The 14,278-nt window shown below is 39.0% G+C and overlaps 1 protein-coding gene across 5 annotated transcripts in view; it reads right to left on the reverse strand.

Annotated features, from left to right (window-relative positions):
* Positions 1-3,805: 3,805 nt before the first annotated feature.
* LOC122540333 (atrial natriuretic peptide receptor 1-like) overlaps positions 3,806-14,278 on the reverse strand; it is a 22,183-nt gene continuing 11,710 nt past the window's right edge. For all 5 annotated transcript variants that reach the window (XM_043675892.1, XM_043675890.1, XM_043675891.1 and 2 more), the window contains exons 3-7: positions 13,264-13,438; positions 9,288-9,386; positions 8,848-8,939; positions 8,166-8,303; positions 3,806-5,166 (exon numbers count right to left, since the gene is read on the reverse strand). In XM_043675892.1, coding sequence (XP_043531827.1) covers positions 4,825-5,166; positions 8,166-8,303; positions 8,848-8,939; positions 9,288-9,386; positions 13,264-13,438 — 846 coding nt within the window. In that variant the 3' untranslated portion in view covers positions 3,806-4,824. The remainder of the gene's footprint in view (positions 5,167-8,165; positions 8,304-8,847; positions 8,940-9,287; positions 9,387-13,263; positions 13,439-14,278) is intronic.

Genomic DNA, 14,278 nt, shown 5'->3' on the forward strand with positions numbered 1-14,278 from the left:
GTTATTTTCAACATGCTGCTAACGGAGGTGGAGGAGGAGCAAGTGGACCAGCTGATAACAATGCCCAGAAAAAAAGACAATGGGAGTGCCAACAGAAATAGAGGACAGATAGAACAAAGAACATTACAGCGCAGTACAGGCCCATCAGCCCTCGATGTTGTGCTGACCGGTGGAACCAATCTGAAGCCCATTGAACCTACACTATTCCATTTTCATCCATATGTTTATCCAATGACCATTTAAATGCACTTAAAATTGGCAAGTCTACTACTGTTGCAGGCAGGGTATTCCACATCCCTACTACTCTCTGAGTAAAGAAACTACCTCTGACATCTGTCCTATATCTATCAGAGGATAGATAGATAGATACAGATACTGAATAGGTGTTAATTATAGCAAATAGGTCACCTCCACTAACAGCAAATCATGAAAACAAGAAACAGGGGGAGGGGCAAGAAGGGGCTCTGATCAAACTGAAGTTATTAACTCATTATTGAGTCCTGAAGGCAAAGGAGCTGCTGTTCCTCCAGCTTGTGTTGAGCTTCACTGGAGCACTGTAGCAGACCTCAGACAGAAACGTTAGCATGAGAGCTAGATGGTGTATTGAAATGACAAGTATCTGGAAGGTTGTGTTCATTTTCATGTACTAAGCAGATGTGTTCTACAAAGCAGTCATCCAGTCTGCATTTGATCCTGCCAATGTAAAGAGGACCACCTTGTCAGCAGCGAATACAATAAACTAATTAAAAGTATACATAAATTGTTGCTTCATCTGGAAAGACTATTTGGGCACTTGGATGGTGAATAGACATGAGGGAAAAGGCAAAATGTTACACCTTATTCAATTGCATGGGAAGGTGCCTTGTTGGCATGGATGGGGAGGGTAGTGTTGGAATTGATTAGAAGTCATGGAGGAAATAGTCATTGTCAAAAACTGATATGGGAGAGGAGAGGAAGATGTGTTTGGTTGTAGCATCTTCCTGGGATTGGCAGAAATAGAAGAGATGATGCTTTGAATGCAGAGATTAGTGGGTTAGAAAGGGAGGACAAGCAGAACCGTATTGTTGTTCTGGAAGAAAGGAGAACAGGTGAGAGCAACCGTGTGGGAAATGGGTCAGACATGCCTTAGCTGAGGGCTCTGACAACAACTGTAGGGTCAGTCATTGGGTGGGGTAATCTCTGGTTGAGTAAAAAGGAAGCCATATTGGAAGCACCCGTATGGTCAGAATAGATGCAATGAAGACAGAGAAAATGATGTTTTCCCTTTGTTGTTTCAACAGTTTATTTGATGTTAGGTCAGGATGTGCCAGCTATTGGTTCTACATAAAAAAATGATAATTTTATCCTTTCTTGCTCAAGATACAAATGGATGGGTGCACCTAAATCATTTGTCTTCAATATTAGCTCAGTTTATCTGTATGATATGAAACTGCACCAATTTCATTTTCAGTGGATTTCCTACGCATAAATGTAACGAGATCAAAGAGTTAATTTGTTTTCAGGAGAAATTAGATTAAAACAAATTTATGCCCTCATTACAAAGCAGTTTGAATTAGAACTAAAATTGATTGCGATGCAATCTCCAGTGTAACTATACTCCTCTTGCAATTACAGGCATCAAATAATATAGTTTCACCAAATGACTGATTCAATACGAAGGGAGTTGCTTCTCTGATACACTGGCCCTGATATTTATTTAATGTAGAAGGATAATCTCAATCCTCGTACGTGACATTACTACATAAATGATAATGTCTGAAACTAATTTTTTTTTAATATCAAGCATCATTAGCTGCAGCATCTTCCAATTTCTCTCAATATTTTAGATCCAAAAATGGACAAAAATTAGGCATCATGCCTCAGGTGCAAATAAAAGGCACTTTTTTTTTTAAATTTCCCTGCTTGCTTCTTATTGAAAGCTAGTTGAAGGATGTGAAAATAAAATGCTGGTTTGAGGAGTGAATTGAGAATAGTGGTTTTGTCCATTTAATAGGCTCATATTGTTATGAAAATGAGCAAGCTGCTTCAATAGCAAGATTAGAAAACATGTCATTTGCATGGATAATTCATTCTGTTCTGATGTATGCCTCTTCAGAAAACATGGTGCATCAAAATAAATTTTAATTTGGAAAATTATATGAAATTGTCCTATCTCATGATTACAGCAATTACTGCCTAGAGAATAAATCCAGCTCAGGTTAAATCAGAGCAAGCCATTAGCTGGGTTTTTCTAAACAGAAACTATTTATTATTAACAATTCATGTAACTGAAAACCACAATAACTGCCCACTCTGCCACTGGATATCTTATTCAAGCAGCAACTAACCTTAATCTTTCAAATATTCATGGACAGTAAATGTCTGATGGATTAGAAACCTGTGATTAACTCAATTTCATGTGAAACAAACTCACACCACTATAGTGCTGCATCCAGTATGGATACAAACTCTTGACCTATAGGTTCACCCTGTCTCTATACAGAGTACACACTCTCTTCCCATTGAGTCTATTCTGGGAGTGTGTGGCATGACTGGCCAATTGTGGATGATTTCAGAGTAAAGCTGTGATAAAATTCCAACGGTAATGTAGCATAGACATACAGATGACCAACACTTGCTTATTGACAGTTAAACACAGGTTTTTAATCCTTCAGTCATTTACTGTCCATAAATATCTGACCGATTAAGATCAGTCTCTGCTTCAACAAAACATCCAAAAACTGTTTAGAGGAATGCTTTTTAAAGGCAGTACATACACAGCATTCATTGAAACAGCTGAATGCACTCATTGTTCACTCGGTCTGTGAGCTGTATTTATTTATCATTCAGTGCATGACTTGTACATATAGGCCATGCTGTTCAGTGCCACTTTGTTCAGAGGTATACTGAAAGTCACTGTCAGTTTAACAGTAACCAGAATTCTGTTTACACAAAATTAAAGGAAGCAACTTCATAAGCAAATTAAATATGTTTAAAGAAAGTTATTGCACAACAAACATAAAGTTGACATAACAACATAATTGTCAGTAATTATAAAACAAAAGCTGCACAGAATGAGAATTTCATATTTGTCTCATGAAATACCACATTGATAACCTAGAGGTGATATATAGAACAAGATTTTTTAAAAATCGGTTTTGAAAACAAAATAGATTAAATCAGAACAATTTATTTTGTGATATGTGCTGAGTATCAACTATCTCCAAGTAACAATAGGCACTTACAGAACATAGAAAGGTCATAAAACAGAATTTAATCAGCATTATGAAATGTGTGGTTTAATATCAAAGAACTGTAAAGCAAATGTTTACTCATAAAGACAACTGGTTTTATAAAAATGTGTTTTCACAAATTAACTATAAAGAATTCTAATGCAAATTTTGCCAGTGTTAGAATTAAACAAGTTTCAAGTTGCAGTGGCTAGAACTTTAAAGCTTAAGCTTCTAGATTTGAAACTCTTATCTTCCTTACTCCGCTATTAGTCCAAAGAAGTTGGAAGAAAGCAATCTAAGTGCAGCAATCTAAAGTTTCATACTTTGGGCTAGCTGTAAGTCTTCAGCAAGAACAGAGTATGAAACTTTCAGCTACATAGCAAATCACCAATATTTTTATAACATGGTTCAGTTGAGATGGATACAATTCACAATTAAATAGAATACAAGTATCAACAAAGTGTATTGTTGGCAGAGGGTATGTGTTGACATAGTCAATAGTAGAAAAGGTGTGTTGCTGGAAAACCACAGTCAGTCAGGCAGCATCTGAGGAGCAGGAGAGTCAATGTTCTGAGCAATCCTGCTCCTCTGATGCTGCCTGACTGGCTGTGTTTTTTCAGCACCACACTTTTTGACTCTGATCTCCGACATCTGCAGTCCTCACTTTGTCATAGTCAATAGTATGTTAATTCATGGCAATCTAGTAGTTCTGGAACTAGACTATCAACCTAGACATGAGCTGAAATGCCACCATGTAGGTTGTGAAATTGAATTCAATTACCCAGGGAAGTGACCTAAGAAGCTGCCAGATTATTATTTTAAAAAAAACACAACTGGTTCATTGATATCCCTCAGGGAATGGAACCTGCAACCTCCGCTCAGCCTGGCCTACATCTAACACCAGTTCTATTTTACTGCAGTTACTTTGGCTTTTGGAGACAGTGTGAAACAGGGGATTCAAGTGCATGTTCTATATTCTTCAGTTTTAGGAGTCTTATAGTGCGGTGGTAGTGTCTTAACCTCTAAGCCAGAAGGCCTGGCTTCAAGTTCCACCTGATCCAGATATGTGTCTTAACATCTCTGTGCAGGTTAATTAAGAGTAACTACATTCTTCTGTTTTTAGTATCTTGTGATTCAATGTTAATGTCCCTACCTCTGAGACAGGAGGCGGCCTGGGTTCAAGTTCTACCTGTCCCAGATGTGTGTCACACAATGTCTATACAGGCTAATTAAAATAAATATATTCTCCAGTTTTAAATCTCCTTTGAAGTGGTGTATAAACATAACTAATTTGCTATTATCTATTTTAATGTCCACAATCAAATGTATCACAAACCCCACAGAGCTCTTGTGGTACCTGGTGGTGTCCTTCCTGCCCTCCTAAGCCAGATAAACCTAGGTTCAAATCCCATCTGATCCAGAGGTGCATCATCATACATCTAAACAGGCTGATTACAAATATCTACCGCAATCTCCACAATGTGAATATTAATTCCCTTAGGAATCACAAGTGGTCATTAAATACATTCCAAGTACAATTTATTTTGAAATGTCTAAAAAAAACTAAATAATAAACTTTAACAGATTTTCTAATTCTGGCTGTTTACCTTGGTTAACTGAAATTCACAAACCCAGGGAGAAATTCTGATTTTTCCAGGTGCCTGCTTTCAAATTGACTCTGTGTCATTTCATATGCGTTGGTAGAAAGTTCTGATTCAATCAATGACATGCCTTTGAGGTAGGGTTCTTTTTCCTGTTCTGGGTATCTGCCGTGCAGTGCAAGTCCATTCTCAGAATTCAGACTGTGAGGTTGTGAGTGTTCATTGGATTGTAGTGATGACAAAGCTAACTGGCTATCAGCTTTCTGCAGACAGTCGCTGTTAGCTCCTGTGCATCCATTGAAAAGTGGTGTGTTTCTGTTGCTTGGCGTATGCACTAAGGAACTTACTCCTGACTGTAAACAAAAACACAATTAAAGCACCAAAACCTGTAGAAATACTAGACCTATAGTTTCTTGTTTCCTTTCAGATACCCATTGCCTTTCTGTACTTTCTTTTGGCTGAGTTTAACCTTGTTTTTTATCTTGGCTCAGATTTGGAGCTAGGAAATTTTAGACATTGAAGTAAAATATCTGTAGATCTGTCAGAGATATCTTAAAACCTCTTTCCTAATTGATACTTTGAGAAGATCTAAACAGGACACTCATGATATTCTTAGCAGTAATCTGATGATATTTTCTAACACAATATATTATTACCCATTTGTTTAATGAATGTGGTAGATACTGAAGAAATATGTATTCAACATACTACAAAAAGACTTGAATCCTTGGGTCACTTCTTCCCATGTAATCAGGTTTTTAAACAACCTCCCTCAGGTCCCCCAAACCCTCTGTCTATCTATTGCCTTGGACTCTTCATATCTTGTACTATCAGCTGTGGCTTATATGGTAGTACTCCTGTCTCCGAGTCAGAAGGTTTTGTGTTCAAATCACAGTCCAGGACTTAAATGTGTAAATCATGATTGATGCTCTAATGCAGTATTGAGTGAGTGCTATATTATTGGAGGTAACAAATTTCAGATGCAATGGTAAACCTAGGCCCAGTCTGCCCTCTCAGATAGATGTGAAAGTTGGCATGGAACTATTTTGAAGAGAAACAGAGAAGTTATCAGCTATCCCTGGTGTCCTGTCCAAAATGAGATGGTCACACCTCATCCATCACCTTCAACACTCATTCCCTCCACCACCAATGCACAGTGGCAACAGTGTGTACCATCTACAAGATGTACTGTAGCAATTCAACAAGGCTCCTTTACAGCACCTTCTAAACCTATGATCTCTACCCCCTCAAAGGACAAGAGCAGCAGATGTTGGGAACACCACTATCTGCAAGTTCTCCTCCAGTTCACTCACTGTACTGACTTGGAACCATGTTGCTCATCCTCCACTGCAGATGAGTCAAAATCATGTAACTCCCTCCCTAATAGCATTCTGAGTATACCTACACATTATAGTATGCTTTGGTCTATAAGGCAGCTCAACACCTGGTTCACAGGGGTAATTACAAAGGGCGACAAATGTTGACTTGCCAGTGACACCTACGTCCCTTTAAAGGAATAACACAAAACTGGTTGTTATAAAAATGCAATCTGTGGGAGTTTACAGTATAACAATTTGCTACAACAGTGACAACACTTGATTAACTATTAAACACATTGGAATACTCCTAGGCTGTGAAAAGTGTTTGATAAATACAAGGGGAGAATGGGACACTTGAGTCTGCTGGAGCCCAAGCAAATACTCACAGACTGAAGGGAGGACACAAAATGTGCATAAACATTCTGCTTCTGCAATTAACTTGCAAGGACTGCATCACAGACACAGAGGGCTTTAGCTCAAATATGATAGTGACCCTGGAGTGGAACTGAGCCAGGTTCAAGATGGTTGGGAGTTCTCAATTCTGATAGCAGGAAATCTAAGCATGGTTCTGGTGCCTGACACCTTAACAGAAGCTCTTTTCTGGACTAACACTGCCATCTGCAGGCAGTATCTGTAACAGTTCATCGGGAAAATATTCCTCCTCCCTGCTGAGGACAGGAATTGAACCTTTTGTCTAAGCAGACCTTTATGTCTGCCTTACTTTTGGGAGGATTCCTGGTGTAACCATGCTCTGGCCAAACCCTTAATTCGTTACAGCAAAAATCTGCAAATGTCAGAAATCTGAATCAATCAAATAGCCTACGGTCTCTGGAGTGAGAAGTGATCTTATTGAAATGTAAAAATGTTCAGAAAACGTGACAGAATAAGTGCTGTGAAGTTGTTTTCTCTGGCTGAACTAGTGGAACTAGTGTTTCATGGGATTAGAGTTTATCACAAAATATTGAAATGAGGAGAAATTTCTTCACTCAGTGTAATGTGAATTTTTGGAATTCTCAACCCCAAACAGGTGGGGGTTCAGTTAATGCGTAAAGATAAAGTGCTATAGTCTTGCCAGACCATTTCATGAGAGAAAGGTGATTGGCAGTGGTTTAACTTGAGGGTCACCACACCTCAGGTGAGGGGAGAGGTGAGATGGACAATTCTTCATGGTAACCTCAACTTATGTGAGAATTGAGTTTAGATCAGAGTGGTGCTGGAAAAGCACAGCAGGTCAGGCAGCATCCCAGGAGCAGGAAAATCGACGCTTTGGGCAAAAGCCCTTCATCAGGAATAGCCCCTCTATTCCTGATGAAGGGCTTTTGCCCGAAATGTCGATTTTCCTGCTCCTCGGATGCTGCCTGACCTGCTGTGCTTTTCTAGCACCACTCTGATCTAAACTCTGGTTTCCAGCATCCGCAGTCCTCACTTTTGCCCTTATGTGAGAATTGAACCCATGCTGTCGATGTGACTCTGAAACATAAACCAACTATCCAAGCTAACCAGTACCTCCCCAACCCCAAACCCCTCACTCCATCGATGAGTATATCTGACACTGAGATTGTTGTTTATCATCACTAAAAGAATCAACAAATATGGGATTAGGGCAGAAGATTAAGAGTAATGTTGAAGTTCAGTTATGATCTTAATGAATGCTGAAGCTGCCTTAATGGGCCATATGGCGTACTCTCGTTCCTACTGCTAAGTTCTTAGAAGTTGTTGGACCCATTGAGCATGTCAGTTCACATGTAATGAGAGAAGAGACAAGTTGACATTTCAAAAGTATGATTGGGAGATTCCACACCTGAGACATTAACTTGTCAGCACAGTAGCTTACTGACCTGCTAAGCATTTCCAGCTTTTTAAAAAAAAATGCTGTTAATGTTTGCTTGCATTGTAATTATGTCAACAACCAAATGAAAATGCTTTTTGCATATTTTTTACAGGTGCTAAATTCAATGTTGAAATGTTTCCATATAATTATCCATTTTTCTACTAGTTCAGCCACAATTGGATTTACCATTATCTATTCTTACCTGTTGTGCCGAAGACATACTGTCCCCATTCTCATTTTTCTTCTTGATACGTGGCCTCCAATGACAGACCAGGCTGTCATTCTGTACACTGTAGTTCTTGTTCCCAATCAACCAATAGGTTTTCATTTTCCCCTTTCCCTGTTACAGAAGCAGATTCTAATTTATTGAAGGAAACTGCAAAAAACAACCAATCTTGACCAAGGTCACTGCTGCTAAAACGGATTAAGTGAATGGAGTTTAGCTTTATCTGGGAGAGTCCTTGATTTTAGTAACACTGGGGGACAACCCTGGGCTCCAAGATAAAATAAAGGTGAGGAAAGGACTTTATCTTCCTCTTACGCATAGTGTGATATATTCTCTGATTATCAGATGAAAACCAACTAAAGCTATGAGATGTCTCTCACTAGTGCAATCTGTCATCTTTTTTACTTTCACACACTAATTACTCAGGTCAGTACATAATGAGTTGGTGTGCTCAGTGTACAGTGGGTCCTGTGTGAAATACACTGACTGTGAAATCACACTGTGCTATTCTAAGTTATTTCTTCTCAGTCCTTGAGAGTCGGTGTGTGAAATGTGTTGTTGTTTCAGCAGAGTTATATGACCAATAAAGGAACAATTGGAATTAGCATAATAACAAATGTGCAGATCTTTTCACTTAAAGTAGAGTAGGAGGTTTTACCTTAACCTCAGTTTCGCCTCGCAGTTCAATTTCATAAGCATCATCATGCACCAAGGCAGCAAATGTAGCTGAACTAATGTGAATTTTCTGAGCTGCGGTAGAGGAAACATCACATTACATCAGATAAAATATCATAAACTCATGTCAACTACCCATTGTAGTTCATAGGACAAAAACAGACTGATTAAGATTAGTCTCAATGAGAGCTTTACTTGCGTTTGGAGAAATGTAATAGAGGGTGGAGGTCAGTGGAATTGTGGAAGGTTTCCTTACATCTATTCTCCACATCAATGGAAGAAGGAGTCTAACTAAAAGATGTAAAGCTGTTTGTTCCTGGAAACTGGATAGGGTTGGAGCCATAAGACTGGTTTGGATAATACTATGTTTAACGTAGCCCATGAGCAGTGTAATACAAGATTATTACAATAGTGATGACTTACGCAGACTGGTGGACTCCATACGAGATGCAGTATTGACTGTATCTCCAAATAGACAATAACGAGGCATCTTATGTCCCACAACTCCAGCCACGCAAGGACCTATAATACACAGAGATACTCACATCTCAACATCAATACTACTCATTCAGCAACCCTAGGGCCAGGCAGATCCTCTAAAGAAGCAATTCTTTCCTTTTCATATATCTGCCTTGAAATATTAAAGCCTGTCTGAACTACTGAAACTGCAATGACACTGTTTAAGAAAAAAGCTTTCATCAAATGATTATATTGTTAGTGAAAGTAATGCAGACCATTATACCAAAAACATACTGGAAATATCTAAACGTACTTCAAAAGAACTTATGTTTAAAAAGGTAAAAGAATACTTATTTCGTAATATTCAGTTGTACGCAGAGTTGTTCATAGAGATTTTACAACATAAAGACAGACAGCTGAACCAAATTGGTATTTGCAACACTGTAAAATTAAAACTTTCAAAGCCTTCAAAATTGACCCCAATGGTTCCTACCAGACATTTTTGAATAACCAATCCCAGACTCTGAATAATAAATTATTTACACCAATTTGTAGCTTAAATAAAAGACTTAGCAATTTATTCACAACACAGTAAATTTAGCAGAGCAAAATTAGACAAGGTCATGGAGTCACAGAAGTAGACAGCAAGGAAACAGACCCTTCAGTCCAACTCATCCATGGCAACCAGATATCCTAAATTAATTTAGTCCCATTTGCCAGCATTTGGCCCATATTCCTATAAATTCTTCCTATTCATATACCCATCCAGATGCCTTTTAAATATTGTAATTGTACCAGTCTCCACCACTTCCTCTGGCAGCTCATTCATACATGCACCACTCTGTGTGAAAAGGTTGCCCCTTAGGTCTCTTTTAAATCTTTCCCGTCTAATTTTAAACTATGTCCTCTAGTTTTGGACTTCCCTATCCCGGGGAAAAGACCTTGTCTGTTCACCCTATCAGGCACCCCTCATGATTTTATAAACCTCTATAAGGCCATACATCTGCCTCCATAAGGCCATACATCTGCCTCCAATGCACCAGGGAAAATAACCCCAGCCTATTCAGCCTCTCCCAATTCCAATCGTGGCAACATCCTTGTAAATCTTTTCTGAACCCTTTCAAGTTTCACACCATCCTTCCTATAGCAGGGTGACCAGAATTGCATGCTGTATTCCAATAGTGGCCTAACCAATGCCCTGTATATCCCGAACATGATCTCCCAACTCCTATACTCAGTAGACCAATAAAGGCAAGCATACCAAATGCTTTCTTCACTGTCCTATCTACCTACAATTCTGCTTTCAATGAACCATGAACCTGCACTCCAAGGTCTCTTTGTTCAGCTACATTCCCCAGGATCTTACCATCAAGTGTATCAGTCATGCCCTGATTTGCCTTTCCAAAATGCAGCAGCTCACATTTATTTAAATTAAATTCCATCTGTTACTCCTCGGTCATCTAATTTATGCCTATGTTATAAATCTTTGTTTATATCCCCATTTCAAAAGACAGACAGACACAGTTAAGAGATAAATAAAATAACACAACTGGCCAGATTACTTAAGTGGTTAAATCATTATGCATTGTTCCACAGGCATATATTTGTTTCTTGGTTTATTTTCTGAAGATGTCAATCAGGGCCACATTTTCAGTTCCCTCAGAGGAAGTCAGTAGCATTTATAACTTAGTTTATTCTCTGAATTTTCAATAGCTGATTACAGGAGGCTAAGTAGGGAGCTTTCAAGTCTTCATGTTGTAGTATCAACAACCAAACCCCTCACAAAAACACAGTCCAAAACCCAGTTCAAAACTCTGGCCTGTCCCTGTTAGACTGACCCTCTCCCCACATGGACCCAGTTACCATTCAACACCTACCACCTGCTTGAACATAAGGTCTCTCCCAGACTTTCTGCAACCAATTCCTACACACTGACCTTGTTAATGGCCAACTTTTGCTATCTGTTTAAACATGGTTTCCCTGCTGTAGAATCTTTTTGTCAAGAACCAACCTTCAGTTAACTTCAAGACACCTGGTCTCAAAAGTAGATCATAATTTATTTGTCCCTTTTTTTAAAATTTTAAACACAAGTTGATTCTCACAGTTCAAAAGTTATCTTTAGCTTACAGTTCTCAGTTCAAAGCTCCAAACCAAAATTGGTAAAATAATAAAATAAAACTAATGAAAAATTAGCAAGGATTCTATCAGTGAGGCTGTACTCACTCTGGAGCTTAATCTGATAGAGTCCAGATTGCAGAAGTAGATATATAACTAACCGATTATATCTTGTATTCTGATGGTCATAGTTAATCCTAATTATATTAAAAATCCTATGTAGATTACTCAATCCTTGACTGCTACTGTCTTCTTGTTGTCACATTTTCCAACTCAATGGGACAACCTTCACTTAGTTCCATGTTTATCAGGAGCTGAACCATCTCCAACAATGGCATCTCCCCCATTATCCCACTGTGACCTCCCACCTATTTATCACTTCTCTTCCTCAGCCATAGTCTGCCAGTGAGCAATATGTCCTGTTTGGATGGGGTTAACCTTTACATGTACATCAATGACAATCAAGATGACCTCCACAACTACCAAAACCTCACTGCTTCTATTATCAGCCAGCATCCTGACATCTTATCCCAAATGATCTGCAATTTCCTCCAAACAAATATTGCAAAGACCCAAAACAATGCTTCTGCCCTCAGCAAAACCTCCTGAGAAATAGCTCCCTCCATACCTCTTTCCCGAAACACACCCCACCCATCCCTTTCCAAGCCATTGTTTCAGGTTGAAATGCATTGTTAAAAAATTTCATTTGGGGCTGTGTCGGTTGTCATTTCATGTCCTCACGATTAGAAACACCACTTATCTTCACATCCATCATCCACCTCTGCTTCACCTCAGCCGATCTGTAGCTGAAATCTTCACTTTCTTTCAAATGTAGCCAGTTTCTCACCTAGAATTTTCAATTCTGGTCAAACTTATTATTGGAGCTTACATCACAAGACCCCTCCTGTCTCTAACTCTCACCAACCAATTTCCAACCAATGGAAAGTGAAAAGACATAATTACCCAATTGGAGATTTTTTTTTGTTCGTTAAACATCCTTTTCTTCTTGCACTAGCAACATTTTTAAAGTAATAATTACAAGTTCAGAAAGAAAAAATGGGAAAAAATTAATGCGACGATTTTTCTCATGGTTTGCTCATGGCACTGTTTTGGAGATTAATCTACAAATTCCTGAAGATTCCTTGTCAGTCTTGGAGAATTGGGATGAGTTGGTGCCATTATTTCTCCCCATATAAATCCCTATTCAGAAGAATGGAGAGGAAAGAAGTAGTGAAAAAATGGACCATAAACAGGCCAATGAGCAACGGACAGAGCAACAAGGAGAGTTATATATTTAATAAAAATTCCTGGTTGTACCCCATCCTCTAGCTGCCGGGTAAAGATCTATATTCAACTGGCCCCCTGCAACTGTCACAAGACAACAGTCACAAGTAAAAATCAAATTGGCTCCTGCAATCTCAGTGGCATGGAACATGCACTAAATTTCTTTGAAAAAAATAGGCAACATATTTGGAGAGATAAGTAACTCTCCTTACAGAAAAATTGTTGTATTTATAATATATCAAATTTGATCTAAGGCTTTGAGGTACGTTTACCATGGTTGATGGCAGTTATACTCAAACTGAAAGGTAATATTTGCTATCAAATGATACCCTCCAGAACCCATACCACAATGAACTGAAAAGTTACAATCTATCAAAATTATTAAATAAAGCCACAATCTACAACGAATAATAGGAATAGACCCAAAGACACAATCTGAAGGAAACAACAAGATAGAGTCAAAGATTTGACTTTTAAGGTATTAGGAGGGGAATTGTCTGAAAAAAGACATCTTCGGGGATTACTTGTCAGATTTTCCAACCTGTGTGAATGCCAACCCGCAGTTGCAGTCTTTCTGTTGGCATGTGAGGAATTGGCACTTGTCTTACAGCTGCTACTAAATCCAGGGACATCTTTGCAATTTCATCAGCATGATTAGTTCCTTTCCGTTCAGGGAGGCCACTCACCACCATATATGCATCTCCAATGGTCTCCACCTTGATCAGGAAGAAAACAAAGTAAAAACAGGTTAGATTGTAAAATAAATTGACTTTTTAGCATGACACTGGAAAACAGTATTTGTGGCAATACTAATAGGAATACCAGGGCAGTTTAGGAAATACATACAATCAGATACCACAACAACTTGATTTTACATAACATTACATTAAAGATGTCAGAGACTTCTTGATGGTAACAATCTTATCTGAGACACAAAGTGATGATGATAAGTCCCACACCAAAGACATGACACATGGAGCAGACTGACAGATCTCATGTTGTAATTAGACTGTTCTGAATTGTCAAAGCAGCAATTTTTCATGGGAGACATTAAATTGTGGCCATTGGTAGCATCTCAAATATATGCTAATAATCCCATATCATTATTTCAAAGAAGAGCAACAATAGGTTCCTCTGTGACTTCAAGGAGAAAGTGAGGACTGCAGATGCTGGAGATCAGAGGTGAAAATGTGTTGCTGGAAAAGCGCAGCAGGTCAGGCAGCATCCAGGGAACAGGAGAATTGACGTTTCGGGCATAAGCCCTTCTTCAGGAATGAGGAAAGTTTGTCCAGCAGGCTAAGATAAAAGGTACGGAGGAGGGACTTGGGGGAGGGGCGTCGGAAATGTGATAGGTGGAAAGAGGTCAAGGTGAGGGTGATAGGTCAGACGGGAGTGGGGGCGGAGAGGTCGGGAAGAAGATTGCAGGTTAGGAAGGCGGTGCTGAGTTCGATGGATTTGACTGAGACAAGGTGGGGGGAGGGGAAATACCTTGTCTCAGTCAAATCCATCGAACTCAGCACCGCCTTCCTAACCTGCAATCTTCTTCCCCACCTCTC

Source organism: Chiloscyllium plagiosum, chromosome 34 (genome assembly GCF_004010195.1).
Source record: "Chiloscyllium plagiosum isolate BGI_BamShark_2017 chromosome 34, ASM401019v2, whole genome shotgun sequence".
Lineage (NCBI taxonomy): Eukaryota > Metazoa > Chordata > Chondrichthyes > Orectolobiformes > Hemiscylliidae > Chiloscyllium > Chiloscyllium plagiosum.